At 45.9% G+C, this 24,181-nt stretch overlaps 1 protein-coding gene across 2 annotated transcripts in view; it reads right to left on the reverse strand.

The window, feature by feature from the left end:
* LOC116941635 (delta-type opioid receptor) overlaps nucleotides 1-23,135 on the reverse strand; it is a 58,371-nt gene extending 35,236 nt beyond the window's left edge. The window contains exons 1-2 of one of the 2 annotated variants that reach the window (XM_076066543.1): nucleotides 22,550-23,135; nucleotides 21,242-21,585 (exon numbers count right to left, since the gene is read on the reverse strand). In XM_076066543.1, the coding sequence (XP_075922658.1) occupies nucleotides 21,242-21,561 (320 nt within the window). In that variant the 5' untranslated portion in view covers nucleotides 21,562-21,585; nucleotides 22,550-23,135. The other variant, XM_076066542.1, reaches the window with a different exon arrangement.
* Between the last annotated feature and the right edge of the window lie 1,046 nt (nucleotides 23,136-24,181).

Here is a 24,181-nt window from a genome sequence, read left to right on the forward strand (position 1 = left end):
TGAATAAGCATGAGCAGGTGACGTAACTCCACATCGAACAGCCCCCTTCATTAATAATCATAAGGTGATGTCCTCCAAAAGGACACCCCCCCCCACATTAATAATAATTAGCGGCTGACGTCAATCCACAAGGGGGGGGGGGGGGGCGAGGCGCCTCCTCCCCCCTCCTCGGCGTCAACTGACAACCCTCACTACAAAGGCAGAACCCTCACGTCACGTGATCTCCGTAAGGCTGTTGTTGAGACATCAAAGTAAAAAGGACGTCGTGATGAACAAGGGGTTATGACCTTAAAATGAAATAGGTCTGTGTCACCGCGCCCTTACAAATTGCACACGCATTAATGCAATTAATATCACGTCGCGGTCTGATTTTCGCTTGCAAGTTTCAGATTTACTGCAATACACCCGTATCTTGGACGGGCAAAAGGCTCGTTATAATACAAATGAAATAATCTAAATATAAAATAAATTGTGTGCAAAACATGTTTTTAAGGTCACATGATGAAATAATAAAAAATAAACATTTTGTTGCTTTGGAAGATAATGCATGCCCTGGAATGTCTCTGGTAAAGGTGCAACACTAATGAATCACATGTCGTATAAAAAATGTGGCAAGATGTGTGATAAGAAAATAATGAATCACGCACCATAGAACGTCCCCCGGTAATTATTATGAGGTAGGGTCGAGGCGCAGCCTAACAAATACTCGCTCACAGCAATGTTGACAGACGGGCCTCCACTCGAACGTATTTTTGCTTACTCTTCCACACTCGCCACACTTTACCCCCCACCGCATGCGATTTGCTGCTGGATGGACCAGAGGCGCACGGGGAATGCAATACACTTGCAACCATCGTTTCAAATTACGTGCCGTGAAGTCGAACTGGCGACTTTTGTCATGCAAATCCAGCGTGCTAAATATTACACTCCATGGCATTGTCATGATTCGAAGATCGGTATTTAGAGGGAACGCAATGATCTGATACGTGCATTGTCTTTGTACTGTTCGCCTTTTCGCGCTCTCTGGTCTGACGCTGGTTGGTGAGACTGGGCCATAATGAAGTCTGTCTCTGGTGTAGGTCAATCACTTTCAAAGACGATGCCAATATATTATCAGAGCGTGTTTGTTTGCATGTTCACCACAAGTAAGTGTGGTTAATAGCAGACGTGATTCCTTGCAAAAAAGTTTCTATTTTGTGTTTGAATATCTTAACACTTCCTGTTTTATTGCCAGAAAGGGTAAAACCTATTTTTATTTTGCATGCATTAACGGTGTTTACACGTATGTTTGCACGCCCCTGAAACGACTCGCTGTTACTTGCACTTGCAAAAGTGCTGACTGCTCATGTTCTGCACAATCCCTGAGCGAATATCTCTCTGCCAAGGAAAAAAAGACACAAGGTTATGCCCTTGTGGCAAAATAAAGCCTTCCTTCAAGATCCTTCGGAATGCAAGATGAAATTCACGTTTGCAAGGCTGCTTCAAATGAATTATAACAAATACACGATATATAAACGCATGCCGTTCGTTCTGGTTATTCAAACATTTGCAAGCATTTTTCGGCTATCCGTTTATGTTCAGCAGTGTGAAAGTGATGGTGGTGCAGAGCACGTGGAAAGCTCCAAAATAATGTTGTGGAAACGGAGCTAAAAAAGATGACATGCATATAATTTTGTTTACATCTATCGAGGTTGCAGATTTAAACAAGAAAACAAGGCATAAACGAAGGATGGTGAATCAATCCTACAAGATTTGGCATCGGACAAGGTGGAATTTACTCCCTATATATTGTTTCCAACTATAAAGCGAAAAATGTAAAGGTGCAGCCCTGCAATATCTTACTCATGCCACTGCTGGCAAGCACCTCCACTAGTAAGGAGCTCAAGAGGGTGATTGACCTTCCTCTTTCACTTGACTCCACCACATTTGAACTGCAAATCAACTCTGGTGCACCGATTTGTACTGCTGGGTGACTGGCTGAAAGGACATTGCTCATTCTTTCGACTACCATGATGGAAGATCAAACTGGCAACCTCTGGATGTCCAGTGAGCTAATCAATATGCCACAGCAGCATCCCCTCCATAAAAAATACGATGCGTATATATCTATAATTTAGACATTACAGTATTGTTTATATTTTTTTCTGCAATGAAGACCAGCTACGTGTTTAGAACAACTCTCCCATAAAATCATGTTATTACAGAATAGTAACAAGAATACAAATGCTAATGATTGCCTACAAAAGCTCTACTGAGTTTCAAATAATAATTTTCAGGATACTGCATTGGGATAAACAGCCAATTATATTAGTTTTTTTACACAATTGCTGAGCACAGACACGAAAAACACATCACAGAGCTATTTATTCAATCTGGCCCTTGAGCCTTTGAAGCCTGCCACTTCTAAACGGCTCGCAAACAATCTTCATCCATCATTGCAAACATCTTAGCTGCACTAATCGGGTATTAGAGGGGAATATTCTTGACCTGGCAACATCATGATCCTAATTTTAGCACTCATTCACTTCTATGACTCTAATAGCCTCTCATAATCCTGCCTGATGGGATGGCCAAAAATGAACTCTTTGAGGTGTTGGTCTGAACAATATTGGTGCTACATGTTCAGTTCCTTTGAGGATGGTGGAGCAGAACAGGACCGAAAACATTGTACGTTGCACTGTGGTAACCACGTGGCATTCAAGGCCTGATCGGAGTCAATGCCTTCCTACACACCTTTGAATGTTGCTATTTCTCATTTCAAAAAGGGATGGAGCACATCTGAGAGGGCATCAACCAAATGTCCAGGCGCTAGATGGATTGTTACATCACAGGATCGTGTGATGATCATTTATTTGCTGGATGGGATCTGACCTGACTGGCCGTTCCAGCTTCGTAAAACATGGACCAGGTATATCCAGCATTGTCCCGTCTCTGCCCGGAGCCCCACTTCTCGTTGCAGCTTACAGGTAATACAGTAGCCAGGCTCACACAGCTCTAACAACCCATTGAAAATCTTTGGTCCTGATAAAATACATCAGCTCTAACAACACTGGCTGATGCTCAGCAACCCTACGACAAATTGTTTCAACGTTCCAGTTCCCATCGCCACGGCGAGATGATTCCACGAACACGTGTGCGGTATGACATTTGAAAAACGTCTCGCCTTTGAATCACGCTATCAGCGAGCTGATCCGGTAGTGCATTCGCCACACCCGCGCTCCACGCCCCATCAGAAATTGCACAGAGGGATGTCGTTTGCTTACACACCTTGACGATGGCAACTTTCTGCTGTACAATATTAGGAAGCCACTGGAGCATTGCACACTTTTTTGCATCCAGATCGACAACTAATTTCTTTAGAACTGCGTTTCGTGTTGAGTTTGTCGTTCTTCCCCCACACCTCCAAACACATTCTCCTGCGGAGGGAGCTGGTTGGAACGTCGGGTTGCTCGGTCAATGGCCAGGGTCAACAACAACGGCACCACGTGGTGTATTCCGCACAATATGCCCGACTGTGAGGGCGGGCACAAGCCGGCTTATAATGTAGAGATTGAGAGCAGCCGGATACTCCAAACGCATGGTGCTGATTCTCCACGTGGAGGGGAAAATGTCGAGAAAATGGCCGGACGTGGTTAGTGGCCACCCACCCCCTCTTGTGTGCCGTGGCCGCCTTCACCACCCAGCCCCTCCCCACCCACCCAGCCCCTCCCCACCCACCCAGCCCCTCCCCACCCACCCAGCCCCTCCCCACCCAGCTCTCCCTCCCCACCCTCCCCTCCCTCCCCACTCAGCCCCTTCCCACCCTCCATCCCCACCCTCCCCTCCCATTTTTGGATGCACGACAGACGGACACAATAATCCCCTGTGGGCTGGTGGAACCAGGGGGTCCCTACCAGTACTATGTGTTCTGTGTGTATATATGTATGTATGTTGAACTTATTTCACAATGTACTTAGTCAACCGTGCTACATACAGGGAGGGGGCAGGGAGAGAACAAACTAAACACGAAAAGTACTTCCGAAGAAATGAGTTGTCAATCTAGATTTAAAAGTGCATAGCACCAGTGGCATCCTAATATCAGAAGGAAGAGTGTTCCAGACGGGCACAGAAGTGCATCTCAAAGCACACAATGCAGTGACTGCCTTTCGTCAATGGCTAGCCGAAAGCCACTGCGAGCATGACTGGAGTTTGCCTGATGGTTTATGCTCTTTGATTGGTAGATTTGCAGCCTTTCATTTAGAATTATATTTACATTTAATTTCCATCTCTAAAATTTTGCCGTACCCGTGTTCTGAATGGAACTTTCACAACATATCATCACTCATAAGCTCTCTACATTGAATTATATTATCAAGTTGGTGGTAACAGCTGTCCAGTTCTGGTCTTCTTTTTCTTCCACGTGTTTGTCCTACTCATGTGGGGTCCGCTGTCCTTGCCAACCTTCTCCATGCCGCCCTGTCCTGCGCCATCTCTCTTTCCACTCCTCGGGCCACCGTGTCCGATCGCACCACGTCGCCCCTCCCCCCATCTCTTCTTCTCCTGCCTTACTCTTGATCTCTTTCCTTCCACTTGCATCGCTTGCACCTTCTGACCCATATTATGTTCCTGTTGTCTCAACATAACCCAACCACACCAGAGCCTTTCCTTTCTCATCTCCTCTGCGATTTTTACCACCTTGAGTCTTCCTCTCATTTCTTCATTTCTCACCCTGTCCTTCCTTGTTAAACCCAACATCCACCGCAACATCAACACCTCTGTGACTGCCACAGCTTGGTCCTCCCTCTTTCTTGTGCACCAGCACTCGGCCCCACACAACAGCCCCGGCCTCACCACCACCGTCTTGTCCCTTCAACCGAACTGGGACCCTCTTATCGCACACCACACCAGTAATCTCTAGCCATTTCAGCTATCTAGCCCTTGTTCTCATCTCTCCTTCTAGTGGTCCATCAGCACCACATCGTTGCACACAGGTACTTAAACTCGTTCATCTTCATTAACTGGTCACTTACAATTTGCAATCCTCCTTCTGAATTATTTCCGCTGTTATTTGCTACCATGTACTTTGTCTTTGTCCGACTGATCCTCAACCCATTCACTTCAAGCTTTTACATCAGATCTTCAAATAATCTTCCACTACCCCTCTGCTTTCACCGCATAGCACAATATCGTGTCCAGCTCTGGTGTAAAGAACAATTACCAGATGTAGCTGTTCCTGGTGAGTCGCCGAGTTGCAGTCATTGAGATAACCAGCAAATTGAACTATATTTCACGAGAAATTCTGCAACGGCCAGTCGGTAAGCTGAGCGTATGTATGTGTAGTGATGTATATTGAGTCACTATGGAGACTAGCGCCATCTATTGGAAGAATAGTGGTACTGTGGTACCAGAGTATAGAAGCAGGCCCTCGGGGGCATGCTTCTGGTGACAGCCAGAGAGAGGGCACTTCAGGACATGATATTCTGGGTGAACACGAGAGGGCACGTGACCAGGAGAGGGTAGCGAGGGGGGCCAAGGGGTGGCGAGAGGGACATGTGACATAAGGCCCAGAACCTTCTAGTAGAATCTAGGGTGGGGTCAGGCCATGCTCAGGGGCATAAAAGGGAAATCCTGACCACCGATCCGAGCCGTCTTCTGGAATCAACCCACCATGCTGCTTCTCCTCGATCTTCGGTCTTCGGTCGTCATGTTCAGTATCGTGGGTCAGGCAGTATAATACTGACCTGACCCGATTATGTAGTTGCCCGTTGTGGTTTAGTCGCTAGTGAAAGTTAGCTACCACCTATGTCGTTATCCCGTACGTTTATGTAGTTACCCAGTTGGGGTGTTGTAATAAACGTGTTGCCTCCAAGTTCTAGTGTGTGTCTCCATGGATGCCACTACATATGTATTGACAGTGGCAGAAGACTTGCATACAGAGCTCACCACAATCTTGAAACACTGATAAACTATTTTATATCATTTAAATTGCAGCAGATACCTTTGGTTCCACTATTCGACAAGAAATCTGTCCCTCATGTAAGAGAAGCATGAGAGTGTCATCCAGGTCAAGGTTTCATTGTGCCCATTTTGTGGTTTCAAAGGCTCATTGCCGTGAAACTGAAGGGCCTCCTTTTATGATTACAAAAGGTTCCTATTATGCACTCAATGGACGCTTATTGTGGCTTCAATGTCCCGCCTTGCAATTTGCATAACTTAGTCAGGTGTGGTAATACATTTTTATGACCCTTGCTATTTTCTTTGAAGATGGTGCTACTAAGGCTGGCTGCCACTCTGCTCCTCCGTCCATGCTAACTCTGGCCTTTCACCTACTCTTTTCACCTCCATTTAGCTCTTCCCACTCTTTAGTCTTCTTTTTATTGTCTTCCTTAGTCTATCTTTCCACTTTTAAATTGGTTTTATTTATTTTACCAGGTAAGGCCCACCGAGCTATATTACTCTTTTTCAGAAGCGCCTTGGCCACAAATGATAGCTCAACAAAGTGGCTTGTCGCATGGAAATTAGCAGCCAAATACTATATATGTGTGTTTAGAAATGTGGACGTAAAAACCGGAGGACCTGGGAAAAAATCCACACGACCACGAAGAGAAACATGCAAACTCCAAATATACAGCAGGCGTCAGGGTCGGGATCGAATCCACGACCCCCTACATACCAGGCGAGAGAGTCAACATCTCACCACTGTGGCACCTCTGTCTAAAGAATGTGTAGTTGCATTGATGTTCCTGTGCTCCAAAAGTTTTTACCATAACCCATTCCTTTTCCTCTGTCTTCTGACCCCTCAGCTTGTGATATTCAAGTCTATCCTGATCTAACAGGCATGATGATGAACAAACTGGCACATCTAAAAGTTTAACCGGTCGCTTGACCTCACCCAATACTAGGTGGCTCTCTGCGGCTGCAGTCGAAGCCAAATGTACTATACGACACATTGAAGTCACAAACTCACGCTTCAGCCGTGACACAAACCAGTCCCCTTTACCGTAAGGCATGCAGGCCCACAAACAAGCTACGGCCTCGCGAGTGTCATTTGTAAGTGGCAATATCATCTCCACCGCTGATCACCCCCTCCAGCATTGGTCTATACTCAACGTGCTTCTCCATCCTGGTTCAGAGATGGCCCTGAGTGTTCACCACATCTCATCACAAACCTCTTGTTTACAAACAAAATCGTCAACATTTTGATCACCATCCATATCTGCCAATCAAGATCAACCACTGGTGATTCCATCTTTCCGAATGCCTTGTTCACCATCCTCTCTCCCACCTGTCACACCCCTCGGGGAACTGAGCTTTGATACTGGAGTCACCAAATAAAGCATCCCCTCTTGACATCTTACCTGCTATTACCTTTAAGCAATGTGCAGCTGAACTTGCAATAATGTTTTACTCGTATTGCAAGTACTTCTTTAAAGTCTGGTCCATTGCCTTCTTCTCTGAAGCTTGGTCAGGTGACCCCCTTAATTAAAGAGCTAGGCTTGAATTGCTAACCATCCCACTAATTACCACCCCCATCACAAATTTGTCAAAAGTCTCAAACACTAAATTTCGATTAAAAGCTTTCGTGACTGCAAGGATTCATCTTCTTTGGTTCTTTCGGTAAAGTCACATAGAATGAGAATAAAATAATAAAATAAAACAATAAAATTCTCACGACGTTTCGGCCACAACACAAGTGGCCTTCTTCAGGTGAAAGGAACAAACCTGTTGGGATGACAGAGCTACAATGAACGCTGCTAAGATTCGCAGTGTCTTTTAAGCTGGTTGAGAGAAGTGAGGCACCTTGACAAAGGGGTTTACATATCAAACAGGAGAATTTAGCATTGAAACAGTTGAGGGACTGGCCACAGAAATAGCTATGTTAAAATCAAAACCTACACATCCACAGAGGCACCTCGTACATGGACGCCAAAGGGGCTGCAACAACTCAACTATCATAAAGTAAACCGATGTGAAAAAAACCTAAGTATAAATTACATCAATATAATAAATGTACTCAATATATTCTTCAATAAGCAGAGCTATTAACAGCAACTGGGTATACACTACACTATATAATGAATACCATATAGTAAACAGATAAAAAAACTAAAATATAAACTACCTCAATGTTATCAATAAACTCTATATATTCTCCAATCAGCTGAGCTACCAACAATAAGTCGTTATATATCACGATGCTATATGGCGAAAAAATGGGTGGATTCTTACCCTCCACATCAGCACCACGGACCGCTACGAGCCCCGTTCAGACGGACGAGTCCATCATGGTCGGAACAGAGGAGAGAAACAGCTGCGAGCCGCTGTTATAATCATGTTATAAACCATACCATTAACCGTGGTGTGAGAAGTATTAAGAGTCAATGCCAGCGAAAGAGCTGCGGTCTGAAGGTCACCATAAAATAATTAATTAAGAACCGAAATGGTTTAAAACATCTTTCCAATGGTTACTAAGCCAGAACCCATCTTCTCGGTTGAAATTGTCTCTGTGCTTGTATATGCGGATAGCCCCATGAACGAATCTCTCATGGTAGCCGGTTGGCTTGCAAAGAACCTCCGTCTTGGAGAAGTCAATGTCATGTGAACCCACTGAATTATAACAGTGATCTGCCACGGCGGAGGAGTTTATTCTACCGTGTTTCAAGTCTGCTTTATGTTCGCGGATGCGGTCCGAGATATGTCGTTTGGTTTCTCCAATGTAGCTACTACCACAGAGGCGCTTTAGTTTGTAAATGCCCGGGTACTGTATGTCTGGAACAGCATCTTTTACAGATGGAACCAGATCACGGATTTTATGTACTGTGTTGAATCGCACCTGGATCTTGTGTTTATTCAGGATTTTGGAGATCTTTTTAATGACCCCTGCAATGTAGGGTAAGGTGATGGTTTTTAGTGGCTCCACAAGAGGATCCTTTTTCATGACTGGAGTGATGGCTTTGCGGATTGTGTAGTCGGAGTAACCATTAGCCCTGAGAGCCTGGTGTACGTGTTTGAGTTCACTGGTAATGTGTTCCTGGTCAGAAATGCATTGGGCTCTATGGTATAGAGTCTTGATGAGGGAGTTCTTCTGGGATGGATGGTGGTGGGAATCCGGTTTCAAGTAAGCATCTGTATGGGTAGCTTTCCTGTAGACAGAGTGGCTCATTGAGCCACCAGGTCTCCTTTTAATTAAGACATCCAAAAAGGGTAGCTTGCCATCTTTTTCCACCTCCATGGTAAATCTGATGGCTGGGTGTATGGAATTGATGTGGTCCCGGAATTGGTCTAGAGCAGGCTAGCCATGTGGCCAGATGACAAAAGTGTAATCCACGTACCTCTTCCATAAGGTCGGGTGTAGAGTGGCAGTCTGGATGGCGTCAGTTTCAAATTTTTCCACGAATACTATTGGAGTGCTGTGGCAATAATTAAGAACCACTCCATCTCACCCCGAAGTTCCTGTCCTTTTTAATCATCTCATTGTTCAGGTCACTCCATGGAGACTTCTTTGTTCCAGATCTTCGATGACATTGTATCCCTCGTTGATTGCAGATCCATCGTCGCATTAGCTTGGCTCGGCATGTCCACTGCTTTTGATAACATCAACTACACCAAACACTTCTAGCGCCTGGTGACTTCGCCATCATTGGCCTTGCGCTTCTGTGGATTAAATCCTATCAGAGAAGACGCTCCATCATCACAGTTGGCAACTCTGTATCCACAGTCTCCATATTAACTGCTGAGGTCCCACTAGGATCTGTACTCAGTGCTTTGCTTTTCTCAACTTACATCTCACCTACAACAACCATAATTGACAGCTAATATCACATCTAACCCACATGGCACACGCCTTAGTTCTGGTTCATGGGCGACTGAACAACTTACAATGCTGGTTTTAGTCTCAACATCTCTTTCTAAATGCATCTAAGTCCATAGTTCTGTTTCTGGTTATAAGACGGCATCTCATCAGTGCCCCGGACTCTCCAAGTTTACTCATCGCTGGTTTTTTGACCCTTCCATCAGACCACCTCAATATTTTTGGCGTCACCGTCGACTCCACCTCATCAATGAACAATAATATAGTCGGCTTAATCAAATTGTGTAACTACCATCTTAGGACCTTCTGGAATATCTGTCCATTACTGACTCCTACCTCAACAAACACCATGGCTGCAGTACAGTAGTGTTGCATACTGTAATGCCACTCACATCATGCGGGCATCAGCCAACAACATAGACTTTGAAGACTATGAAACAATCTCTGTCACTTGCTGTCCTGGGTATTGGCCAAGGTCGCACAAAACCCTCCTGCTGCGCTCGAACATTTGCACTGGATGCCCATCAATCTTGGGATTGAAGTTCAAGATTGTCGCCCTTTGTCATCATGCTCCAATCCAAGGTCTTCCACATCATCTGGCTGTCCTCAAAAAACACGGGCCTCAGTCAAACCCCCGTGTAGGTAAGGACCTCGTCCCTCAACTCGCTTGCTGTGCCTCTAACCACGACTGTTTTGGCCAAAAGCGCCTTTTCTCCTTGGCTGCTCCCTTGATCGTTTGGAATTGCATCCCACTATGTGTACACATAATCATATCCACCGCTGCTTTCGAGAGACGGTTGAAGGCTCACCTATTCCGTCGGCCAAATGAGGAGGCCCTGAGCTGGGCTCGGGAATTCCTAGTCACGACTGGGAAACTGTCTTGCCTCCTCAGGAAAATGTTCACGTTGTGAATCGCTTCATTATCTCTTCCTTTAAAGCTTTCGTGACTGCAGAAATTCATACTCTTGGGTCTGTCGGTCAAGTCACGCAAATAAAAATGATAGGTCACGACGTTTCGATCGCAACAGAAGCAATCGTCTTCAGTTGAAGACGATTGCTTGTGTTGCGATCGAAATGTCGCGATCTATTATTTGTATTTACGTACGTTTCATTATCATTTCATACTTTGTAAAAATAATGTTCTCCAGATATTGCCTTTGGGGTTCATTTAGTACATTGCTTTTCAATAAATGTCTTCTTTGTGGTTAAAAACTTCAGTGGCGATATTACGAGACAATTTTCACAAATTCTCTGATTATGGTTCTGACTCATAGCTTCCTCAGATAAATAAGAAAAATAACTCGGGTAATAAGACCATGCCCAGCGAATGGAACATCAATCAGAGCAATATTATACAAAAAGGCAGCTCCATGTCATGCAAAGTAATGGGGAGTAAATCTCTCCCACCCACGCAAAGTGTGTGTGTTGTTTTTTTTGTGGCAAGGAAAATGATTGGGACAAAATCTCCTAAAATTGGATGCCCTAACATTGTCGAGGTCTAAGCATCATGATGGATACACACCTCGACGTATCCACCTGGCTTCCTAGTCTTCTTTAGACCTGGCAATTCATGTCAGTCTTGACACATTCCTCCTTCTGGGGTCTAAGGAAGTTCAAAGTTGTACGTATTTATAATATGCATGTAGTTATTTATTTATTTGCTGGGGAAGACTTCTGGCTATTGATTTGACCCAACTTGAGGCCGACCACTGTGACTTGGGGGGTTTATTGCCACGTTTCCACTGCACAGAAAGTCTGTAAATTAACTTTCAAACAATAACTATGCTTTTTTATTTTACCAGGTTTGGCACACTGTGCTACATAGCTCTTTTTTTTACAAGCGACCTGGCCACAAATCATAGCCCAATGGCTGTCTATGTAAATTTATACCAGCCAAATGCTCTAAAGGCACGTGTCTAGATGTAGGGGAGGAAAAACAGATCTCGGGAGCAAAATCCACACAGCCATGGGGAAAACATGAAAACTACAAACATACAGGCGTCAGGGTTGGGTTCGAACCCGCGGTCTCTTGGATGCCAGGTGAGGTAGTTAACATCTCGCCACCATGGCGCTCCAAGCAATTGACCAACTGAAGTTTAATTCAAGTCGACCTCTGACATTGTCTAGCCATGCTGTAATGGTTCGCACATTGGACTAGAAGTCACTGGTTCAATATCCTGCCATGGTAGTTGAAATATTAAATCCCACTCTGTCCACCCAGCAGCATACATGGGTAGACCACAGTTTGATCGGCAGGTTGCGTGTGGTGGGTGGGGTGATGTGCAGTTACTGCCACCTCTTCCAACTCGGCTGGCCAGTGTGAAAGAGTAGGCAAAATACCATTCATAGGAGCTCTCCAAAGCTCCCTCTAATGGTGGCAATTCTGCCGGCAGTGGTGTAAGTGAGACATTCCAGGGCTGCACCTTTACATGCATCTTACATGGGGACTTGCTCTTTATACATTGCTCGAGGAAGTTCGTCCCTGTGGTGTACGTGACTGAACGGGATTTCGGCATTTTTACTGCACACGCGTGATGGGAAAAATTACGCTTTGAAAGAGTGACACCATTTTGATCGGCATGCGTGAATTCAAGAATATGCATTTAAAAAAATCCCAGCAAACATGTTTTTCATGTCGTGTGCTAGTTACATTATCATATTCAGTACGCATACAATACAGTTGCAGCAATGTTATGAACAATTGCCCATCTTTCTAGAATAGTTAAGTCAAAGAGCCTCTCCTGTTCATATGAGCGGATGGGGTAGTGCTCATCTCTTTTGGTGGTTCTCGAGTGAGAAATGTCCATCCAAAAGGACATCTTCCCAAGTGCTCGTAAGGTTTTCTTTGGCAAATTTAATCCCGCACGTGACACACATAAGTTCCCTAGCGGTTGAACACAACACAATAAAAACTACTGACAATTTTACGAGACAAAAAAGTTACCCAGTTTGTAAATGTCGGCTGTTGAAAGAGAAGATTATAAACATTTGAAACATGATGAACAAGAGAAGTAATGTAAAAGATAATTTCAACATGCAGGGAAGAACATTTTAATAGACACAGTTCCTCCAGCGCCCCTGCAATGAAATATTGCACAAGTGTAAGTTTGCATGAGCTAACGTCACCAGATCATCTCCCACTTATTGAAATGACAGACCTTTCAAGGCATAGTGAGATGTGGCTGTAAAAGCAAGGACCAATAAATATAGTTTTCTAAAGTCCACATGTTGCCCAGGCATCAGGGACTGTTCTTTTTGATACACAAACCCCATGTCTGGCTAAAGGTCAGTTACGTAACATAGTGGGATCCTGGCACACATAGAGTGGGGGAAAAAAGTATTTGATCCCCTGCTGATTTTGTACGTTTTTCACACTGACAAAGAAATGATCAGTCTATAATTTTAATGGTAAGTTTATTTGAACAGTGAGAGACAGAATAACAACAAAAAAGAGGGAACTCTCGCTACTGGTTTAGATTTAGCTCGCCAAAGATGTCAGCCATGGTCACGTGGCTGGGTTCACAGCACGGTGTACGAACCACTCTACCCCTGCTCCACCCTGAACAAATTATAATGATCGCTCTGCTAAGAAGAAAGGATCATTGCCAAAAGCGTCACCCATCATATATTGATATTTCACTAATATATAGTTTTCTTTACATATATATTACATTTTAGGGCAGTGTTATTGGTAATACTGTACGTCTCAGAGAACCGTGCATTCATTTACCCTCAGTGCTGTCAATTCGTTTCCTCATCATGTTTTACAGAACATTTTAGAATGCAGACCATGGGTATTTATGTTGTATGCTACATTTTTTTTATATTTAGTTGGATGTTAATAATTTGTTGTTGTAAAAAAAAATATATAATACAGATTTCCTAAGTGCAGTATATTTCAAAATGTTGTAATGAATAGATTACATTATTTAGTGTCAATATGTAAGAATTCAACATATTTCCTTACTTGTTATAACTTGTCACATTCAGCACATGCAAGGATATATGTTGAACTTCTTTGCAACGTCTATAGCCAACCGTTCTAATTGGAGGTGCAATGATGCATCTATATTATTATGAAGGTCAGCATTTACATTTTATAATTCTTTATTAGTATAGATTATCAATCGACAGTCATTTTACACGTGTAAAATTAATAGCTAAACACAATTTGGAACATTTCAATGGGTTCCAATCCATTTATATTCCCTTGTATAAATTGTGGACAAATTTACAGATTTGATCCACCCCATTTTGACCTAAGTTATGGGGTCACCGCTTCCATTGCGTTAAATTGCCATTACAAAAGCATTAAATCTTAAATACCACGGTGGTGGTCTATAATCTGCAGATCAGTGCCAAAGCCGGTGGCATTGGTTGAGAGTGGCTCCCTGTGGGAAGTAAAATGCTCCATGGCTCATTGCGAGCAGCTGTTCCCATTTTTAAAAGCTGTCAATGCATATGCAGGCGACACCGAGGCGTGCAAAAGATAAGTTCGGCTTGCTGTCGACAGCCGTTGAGCTTCACAAGAAGTCACCGCGCCAAACACCTGGCGCAGGTTGCACGTCATCAGCACGCTGTCAGGTTGATAGCACGCATCATGGCCACGACAGCTGCGGGGTACTTAGTGGAAATGAGTCAAAAGGTCAAAGTGATTTCCTGATCAAATGTGCATTGAGGCAGTGCTCATATCTTGTTAAAGCCGCGAGAGGCAGCAGTGGAAAACAAAACATGTCCCCGTTTCTATGGCGGGGGCGAGTGTATACATACGGCAAACAGTGCTGCTTTCCACACACAAAAGTGCCACTCGTTTTAATGACCCAGGAGGGACAATGGGCCGAGTTAACCCACAAGGAGTGAAGCGCTCGCTCTGTCGTTGAACTCTACCTGGCTGGATAAAGGAGGTTTATGCAATGCAAAGGTAACACGGGCGTAAACCATGGCTGTGGACAAAACTAACGAGATGCACATTTCGTGTTGTTCACTTCACAGTCATCGCCCCGGTTTTAGTAGCGACAACCCGTGGTGATAACGTTTCGCTTAAAAAAGTTGAGGTAAGGGTGCAGCCTTGCAATCGCTTGCTCACACCACTGCTGTTGGAAGGGATTTCCACTAGAGGAAGCTCTAGGGAGGCCCTCTAGAGGGTATTTAGCCTACTCTTCCACAACGGTCAGATATCTTGATAGAGGTGAGAGTGTCCACACTTCACCTCACCACGCACAATCTGCCGATGGAGTGACTTTGGTGTAACCATTTATAGGCGCTGGGTGGACGGAGGTGGGGAGATTTGAGAAACTTGCCAATGGTGGCAACTGCCGCGGCCAGAAATTGAACCGGCGACCTCTGGATTACAAAGTCCAGTGTGATAAACCATTCGACCACAGCAGAATCCACTTACAACGTACATGCTTGAGAAGTCACTTTTGATTTTAAGTGGGATTCCCCCGTTTCTATGCAAGGGAGATGAGAAAATGTGACCGACAGGTGATGTGCGAGTGAGTGACTGGTCAAGTATTTAGAAATGTAACTGAAATTGCGAATATGTTTGAGCTCCACTTGACCGTCTCACCAACATTTAAGAACACGTTAATTTGAAAAATAACACCGTACAGAGAAGCTGTGTACAAGAAATGTGCTCCTGATTTTTAGATCAATCTGAAAACGTAGATTTCGGATGATCCAAAATAAATGTAGTTGCGGATTGATCCAAAGATGTGACACCACAGGAAGTGACATCACCTCGATAGTATAATGTGTCTGCTTTTCCTCATGTAAGTGCTGTTGCCGGACATGAGTTTTTATAATCTGTCAAATAACTTTCGCGTAATATATTAAAATATAAAAAGCTTCACGTAAAAACGTATGTTTTACGAATGAGACATTACGTCAAATATTGCAATGAATGCATTAACGTCTAAAACGACAACATCCGTAATTCACATAAAAACCATACTAATAAAATCCAAAACTGGGCATAGAAATATATATTTTTGTTTAAATCCTAAATGTATTCCTCATCTGTTTTCTTCCATTGTTTGTCGGGAACGTGCACGTGCTTAAATTAATGCATTCAGCTGCGTGAGCAAGCAGCCTACCTGCCTTGTGCCACAACAGTGTGCAAAATTAATATGCATCATGTGATCTGCTCGCTGCCTTTCCCACCAACCCCATTGATCAACAACTCGTCCACAACAAGTACACCTGCATTCTCATGCAAGGCCGTTTACACGTTCCACGCGCCTGATGGTTGCTAAAAGGCGTCCCACGCGAATGTGCAGAGCGTTGATGAAATTGCATCGTGCTCCCTGCGTCATATTGGGCAAAGACAAAGATCCCCCAGATCGACTTTAAACGCACTGTTTCAGGCACGTGCTTATGAAAGACGGCACACGGCACCCACGCATGTTATGACCCATGGGGAAGATGCAGTTTTGTGGGTACCGAGTGCAGTGATGGAGAGAGCGAAGGGAGAGTGAAGGAAGAAGGGAGAGAGAGAAGGAAGGTCGGGATAGCTGGGATTAAAAAAGGAGATGCACGGCACAGAAGGAGAGAGGCAGGCCGTGGAGAGAGTTAACGTCATGCCGTAGAGACAAGGAGAGAAAGGCACAGAGACACGGGAGACAATGAGACAGAGACAAGGAGAGACAGACACAATGGTTGCGAGAGAGAGCGAGACAAAGGGAGAGATAGAGACAGTTTAAGTTTATGATTTGTTACACGTGTAATGAGTGACTTCCACAACACATCGTATACAGTGAGGGAAAAAAGTATTTGATCCTCTGCTGATTTTGTACGTTTGCCCACTGACAAATAAATGATCAGTGTATAATTTTAATGGTAACTTTATTTGAACAGTGAGAGACAGACTAACAACAAAAAATCCAGAAAAACGCATCAAAATTGTTATAAATTTATTTGCATTTTAATGAGGGAAATAAGTATTTGACCCCTCTGCAAAATATAACTTAGTACTTGGTGGCAAAACCCTTGTTGGCAATCACAGAGATCAGACGTTTCTTGTAGTTGGCCACCAGGTTTGCACACATCTCAGGAGGGATTTTGTCCTACTCCTCTTTGCAGATCTTCTCCAAGTCATTAAGGTTTCGAGGCTGACGTTTAGCAACTCGAACCTTCAGCTCCCTCCACAGATTTTCTATGGGATTAAGGTCTGGAGACTGGCTAGGCCACTCCAGGACCTTAATGTGCTTCTTCTTGAGCCACTCCTTTGTTGACTTAGCCGTGTGTTTTGGGTCATTGTCATGCTGGAATACCCATCCACGACCCATTTTCAATGCCCTGTCTGAGGGAAGGAGGTTCTCACCCAAGATTTGACGGCACATGGCCCCGTCCATCGTCCCTTTGATGTGGTGAAGTTGTCCTGTCCCCTTAGCAGAAAAACACCCCCAAAGCATAATGTTTCCACCTCCATGTTTGACGGTGGGGATGGTGTTCTTGGGGTCATAGGCAGCATTCCTCCTCCTCCTTCTCCTCCTCCTCCTCCTCCAAACACGGCGAGTTCAGTTAATGCCAAAGAGCTCCATTTTGGTCTCATCTGACCACAACACTTTCACCCAGTTGTCCTCTGAATCATTCAGATGTTCATTGGCAAACTTCAGACGGGCATGTATATGTGCTTTCTTGAGCAGGGGGACCTTGTGGGCGCTGCAGGATTTCAGTCCTTCACAGCGTAGTGTGTTACCAATTGTTTTCTTGGTGACTATGGTCCCAGCTGCCTTGAGATCATTGACAAGATCCTCCCGTGTAGTTCTGGGCTGATTTTTCACCGTTCTTATGATCATTGCAACTCCACGAGGTGTGATCTTGCATGGAGCCCCAGGGCGAGGGAGATTGACAGTTCTTTTGTGTTTCTTCCATTTGCGAATAATCGCACCAACTGTTCTCACCTTCTCACCAAGCTGCTTGGCAATGGTCTTGTAGCCCATTCCAGCCTTGTGTAGGTCTACAATCTTGTCCCTGACATCCTTGGAGAGCTCTTTGGTCTTGGCCATGGTGGAGAGTTTGGAATCTGATTGATTGATTGCTTCTGTGGACAGGTGTCTTTTATACAGGTAACACGCTGAGATTAGGAGCACTCCCTTTAAGAGTGTGCTCCTAATCTCAGCTCGTTACCTGTATAAAAGACACCTGGGAGCCAGAAATCTTTCTGATTGAGAGGGGGTCAAATACTTATTTCCCTCATTGAAATGCAAATCAATTTATAACATTTTTGACATGCTTTTTTCTGGATTTTGTTGTTATTCTGTCTCTCACTGTTCAAATAAACCTACCATTAAAATTATAGACTGATAATTTCTTTGTCAGTGGGCAAACGTACAAAATCAGCAGGGGATCAAATACTTTTTTTCCCTCACTGTAGAGGGTACTTCTTCTTTATTCTCACACTGGGCACAACACAGGCCAACACTGGTTCTTCCTCTCACTGAGTATAACTCTAGGCAATAACACCTCTACTGGCTACACGCACAGCCGAGCACTCGGGGTGGTCCCACCGCCCTCGCTCGGCCACGCCGCTTGCTGGCGGCGTTACGACGACGGCGATGGAAACCCGCAGGAGGTCTTCCACGTGGCCGCACGACGGAGAGAGATGTCGGCGAGCAGCGACGCAGCCAGCACCCAGGACCCCGCACGCGAGCCCCGAGCCCCGGGTCCGCTCCCCGTTATATCCCCCCAGGGCGTGGCTAAGCCCCGCCTCCGGCCACGCCCTCTCGTGGAACCTTCGAGCAGGTCCCCTGGATCATCTCGGCTAACCCCACCTGTTACCTTTGCCCCAGATACCTCTCCTTCTCTGATTGGCTGTTACCTCTGTGCCCTGTACCCGTGAATCCCTTCCCAGGCCAGCAGGTGTCACTTTGTAATGTCAGCAGGTGTAGCCCTGTCATTACACACGGATGGTCTGGTGTAGCCAGTCACCCGGCTATGTTACGAGTGAGATCCGTGGTGCGTGAGCACAACAAGGACAACAACCGACAACGACGTCGATATTGCAGTGAACGGGTACAGGGTACATTAGGAATACTGCACAACTACCAAACGAAGTCTTTAACGGTCATAAACGAAACACACGCAAATAATAAAAAAAACAGTGCAAGTGAAAGATGAAGTGTTAGGTGCAGGTGCACATAGGCTCGTAGTCCGAGTCTAACAGTGACATAAACTCACGCAAATCGAAAAAGACGTTGCAAACGTGTGGGAACAAGAGGCGCCAGAAGACATTAGGTACAGGTGCGAGCATGCTCCGTGCTTTGGTTTAATATCGAAGTAAAGAGTGTGAGTGAAGGGAGGGTGGGAGATATAGATACAGACAAGGAGACATAGCCAAGGATACAGGGTCAATGATACAGACACAAGGGGGACAGAGACCAGTAGAGACAAAGAGGCAGGTAATAAACACACAGAGTGTGGGTGAGTGCAACGTCGGAATACGGGCACGAGTGAGATTGGGATGGTGAGTTAGTGGGTGCGTGTGGGTGGGGAGAATGGATGGAGGCATAGGGAGAGTGGGAATCGAGGCACCTGGTGAAAGGGAGAGTTTTGGCAGGAGACGGAGGTGGTCTTCATTTTGTGAAGTAAAGTGGGGATTCTTGGTGTTGGTGAAATGGAGGTGGTGTTACTGACTTTGAGCCAAGTGGCGATTTTTGATATCGGAAAATCTGAAGCAATATTGAATCGTTGCAGAATCCAGGATTATATATTATCGAATCATTGCAGGGTTTGGGTTTGCTGTGACGAAGCTGTCTATATTACTGGATCGTTGAGGAATTTGGAGTTTGTCGCTGTGCTGTATACTGCATATTATCCGAGTGTGGCAGAACTCAGTGTTATAGTATTGTGGGACCTTACATATCTGAGAATTGTATGGCTACTGATCGCATCTCATTCACGCGTGTCGGGGAATACGTTTTTCTTTTACATATAAAAGGGGGAAAAGGGAAGGATCGACTCGTACTGAATACGAATAAGCAGTGGAAGCATATGTAATCCGCAAGGGAGCAACACAGATAGACACAATAAAGCGAAAGATATACCACACACATAATCTTTTTGCATTTTAATGAGTGCCCCAACGTCACGTGCGACGCACATACACAATAGATATATGAACGTGCCCATGCATAGCATGTGACGAAGAAAAACATAGCCGTGACATACTGTTGGGGCAAGTGCTGTTATGCGAACACCTATGAAGGCCGGAACGCCACACGAGGGGGTTTATGGCCAGCACCACGCCTGGCCGCCGTTGTCTCCCCAGTGGCGATGATGTTTACACACCGTACCAGGTACTCATTTGAGGCTGAGTGGACCTAGGGGAGGCCCAGGACCCGCTCAAATAATCGTCACTGTTCTTGGCCCAGAATGGGAATCGAACTCTGGTCATTGAATTCGTAGGGCAGTGCGCCAACCGCTGAGCCACCACTTCCCTATAATATATATGCACCGTATGTTGAACTTACTGTTTCACCGTACGCAGCCAACCTTGCTAATCGAAGGTACGGGGGCAGGACAGATAATGTGACATGCACACACACACACGCACACAAGGTACCTATCATGTTATGGTGGGACACGTACGTGTAAGCACACACCCACACACGAGACGCCTGGGCAGTTTAATCAGCGCTGTCTATACATCACGTGGGACGCGTTTCGCAATCACCGGGCGAAAACAACGACTCAATGTCTAACGTACAAACGAAAGGAGGTTTCAAATTGGTAAACTCGGGGAGGACTCAACCGTGGTTGGGCGCGAGAATTGCAGTTTAGAAAGCCCCTTGCTGCCGTCGATAAAACTAGAAAAAACATGTGCATGTGCGGGGCTGGAATTCACCTCGAGTTATCCGGGGCTGAGCTCTGGAAAATGTCCCTGCCCCACCTACCCCTCTTCCCCAGCCCCCCCCCCCAAGTTTTGTGGGAATGCTGGAGGTGGGAAGGGGTGGCTGGGGGTGAGCAGAATCTATTCCATGACAAATGTATCCCTGGGTGTGTGTGAGAGCCGCGTGCGCGCGCTGTGTGTGTGTGTTGTGTATGTGTTGTGTGTGTGCGTTGTGTATGCTGTGTGTGCTGCGTTGTGTATGTGGTGTGTGCGTTGTGTGTGCGTTGTGTGTGTTGTGTGTGCGTTGTGTATGTGTTGTGTGTGTTGTGTGTGTGCGTTGTGTATGTGTTGTGTGTGTTGTGTGTGCGTTGTGTGTGCGTTGTATGTGTTGTGTGTGTGCGTTGTGTGTGCGTTGTATGTGTTGTGTGTGTGCGTTGTGTGTGCGTTGTGTGTGTTGCGCGTTGTGTGTGCGTTGTGTATGTGTTGTGTGCGTTGTGTGTGCGTTGTGTGTGTGCGTTATGTATGTGTTGCGTGCGTTGTGTGTGCGTTTTATGTGTTGTGTGTGCGTTGTGTGTGCGTTGTATGTGTTGTGTGTGCGCGCGTTGTGTGTGGCATCTCACCTGACAATCACGTACATGACCAGGATGTTCCCGACCAAGCCCACCACGCACACGATGGAGTAGAGGGCGGTGATGACCACAGCCACGACCAGCGAGGTCACGTGGGGGTCGTCTTCGTAGTCGTCGTCGTCGTCCAGCATGTCGTCGCTCTTGTTGCACAAGAAGGCCAGCTGCTGGTGGCGTGTGCCGTTGTCAGCCGCCGACGACGAGAGGTGATGGCTTTGGTTGCACTCCCACGCGTAGCCCGGGCCGCTGTGGGGCATGTGGATGCCGCCGTGAGAGAGCGCCGAGCGCCCCACGAGATCCGTGAGGTTGGACATCTCTGTCTGTCTGTGTGTCTCTCTCTCTGTGTGTGTGTGGAGACACAAACGAGTAAAACATGAATTAACATGAAACAACCTGCACACGAACAACCCCCCCCACTCACCGATTGTCGCAAAGGGGAATGAAATGAAGGAACGCGTGCCTGCGAATGATTGCACGATGCAGCGAGCGGGCACCGCAGGCGAACGGGCAAGATGTCATGGAGTGATAAGGAGGCACTCTGTTTGGGAGCGCAATTCCTTAAGGGTATTTTCAGGGATTCCATTTGCATGTTGGGGTTTTTTTTCTAGTACGTTAATTGCACGATTACGCAGTGAATTTAGATTTACGAATTATAACAATATACTGTATATACTGCATACTATAGTATTCCTAACACCACCCCTCCCCTCCTACCAAAAAGCAAACAGCCCCCCTATTCCCCCATTAACTCCCTATTCCCTCATTTACCCCCCCCCCCTCACTCTTGTAACAGCCCCCCTTCTTTGAATATCCCCCTGAATAACGAAAGCTATTTGGGGAATAAGTCACGACAACGACCATCCACAATCCACACTCAGCGCAGGGTCTGGCATTTTTGCTCGCTCTACAACAATGTTCCAGCATCGTACGCCGGACGAGACTCAATTGATCGGCACCGCAATCCGAACGGGGAAATACAACATTGCGCGAAATGAGATAATAAGATCATGTGCTTTAGGAGACAACAGAGAGGGAAAGAAACCACCTTTGATGCAACCGAGAGCAAAGAGGATCCGGAGCAGTTGCGGCTGCATTTGGAACCCGCTCGTCAAAAAAGAATGTGTGCATCACACGCAACGCCGGCAAGCACACGGAAGCTACACACAGCCGGCAGCGGTCCTATGTATACACCTTTAATAAGCACTTCAAAGAGTCACCCATTTACTAGATCTAGCATTGCGGCGCGCATTGCTTCGGTGTTATGTGTGTGCGTGCGCGCGTTAGGTGCGTGCGGTTCCTTACTTGGCGAAACACTGAGCGAGCAGCCGACCCGGCGGACGCAGGATGAAGACGAGGAGGGGGGGGGGGGAGCTGAACTGCTGGCGACAAAATTTTCACACTTTTGAGAATTATGCGCAGGAGACACGCACATACGTAGACGAGTAGCAATCAAATAAACAAATGCCGCAACGCCGCTCGATGGAAGAATGTTAGCAGTAGGCTGGGCGTTGGGGGTGGACGTCCTCGTGGGCCCGCGAAGAAGGAAATAGGTGGAGGAAGACAGCTTCTCTTTACACAAACAATACGATACAACACCCCCCTCCCTCACCCACCCAACAAAATAATGCGGCTACTTGTTTTTGCGCCTTCTATTTATTTTGAGAATGACTGCGTTTTCTTCCCGAATGTTATTTTGCTGTGAGGGTGGCCCAACGCCGGGTGGAAGCCAGCCAGCGTGTGAGCGAGGGATCCTTTTTATTTTGTTGGCGGATGGAGCTGCGAAGCCTTGGACGGAGGAGGAGGAGGGAGGCGCTCCGGCACGGGTCCACACTTTATAGGGCGCGGCAGCTAGGGGGCCCCGTGACGCGACGCGTTAGATGCCCTCTCCGCAACTCTCTCTACAATTCATCATCGGCAGCAGCAGCAGCAGCGGCGGCGGCGGCAGGCATCATCATCATCATCTGCCAAGATCAATCCACTGCTTGGCATGCAGGTTTCCCCAAGCCGTCGCCATCTCTCACGATCCTGCTGTGTTCATCATCATCATTGTGATAATTCACCGAACACCGTTTATCTCATCACGTCGTCTCCTCCGTTTGACGTCCTCTCGATCTCGTTTTATGACTTGGAATGGGTGCAGCTGCGTTATTATTATTATTGGATCATCGGCTATTATCCCTTCATAATACTCAGCCACGGTCAATCCACTGCTAGATGCAGGCCGTGACCATCTTTAACGATCCTTAGATGTACTAATCAACATACTAGTCCACTTAGCGCCTGCTGATATCATAATTTCGAACGCATTCCGTTTCATTCCACGGCTGCTACTGCGTCATTATTTTTGACTACCAACCATCATGTCGAAATATGCATGCTCAACTTCTTCCACACCGTACGTAACCAACCGTGATAATAATCGGAGGTGCGGGGAAGGACAACAAATAAACACCCTTAACAGTTTGAAGGATGTAATTAACCTTTGTTTTCTAATCAATGGGTTCCTCTTTTTATTCCATTCTTGTCAATGACCACGTTTCTGAACGACGTCGTAAAGAAACAGGGGTTCAATACGGGTGGAATTTTGACCTCTTATCCGCGACGGGTGTGTGTGTGTGTGGGGCGAGATCCCATTGTGGATAAGCAAGTGAATTCGAGGCGTTACATCGTCTTGCCATTTACGACTATAGCCACAACATCGCGGATAACAATGTAGATATGTGGATAAAAGGGTTAAACCATCAACCACACCCTCAAGACATTTGCGAGTTGTTAACAGGGCTGCGATTCTGGGGGGGTGTATCAGTTTTTATTCACACTATATAGTAATACCCTGCTTCTCTCCGATTAGCATTTGCTATGTTAACCCCATATTGTCTGACTGATCTGCTAATTTTATTACATAATCTATGGACCGGCCTTCCGATTACATCC

This window comes from Petromyzon marinus, chromosome 12, assembly GCF_048934315.1.
Source record: "Petromyzon marinus isolate PM22_M1 ecotype Great Lakes invasive population chromosome 12, UKy_Petmar_22M1.pri1.0, whole genome shotgun sequence".
NCBI classification, from domain to species: Eukaryota; Metazoa; Chordata; class Hyperoartia; order Petromyzontiformes; family Petromyzontidae; genus Petromyzon; species Petromyzon marinus.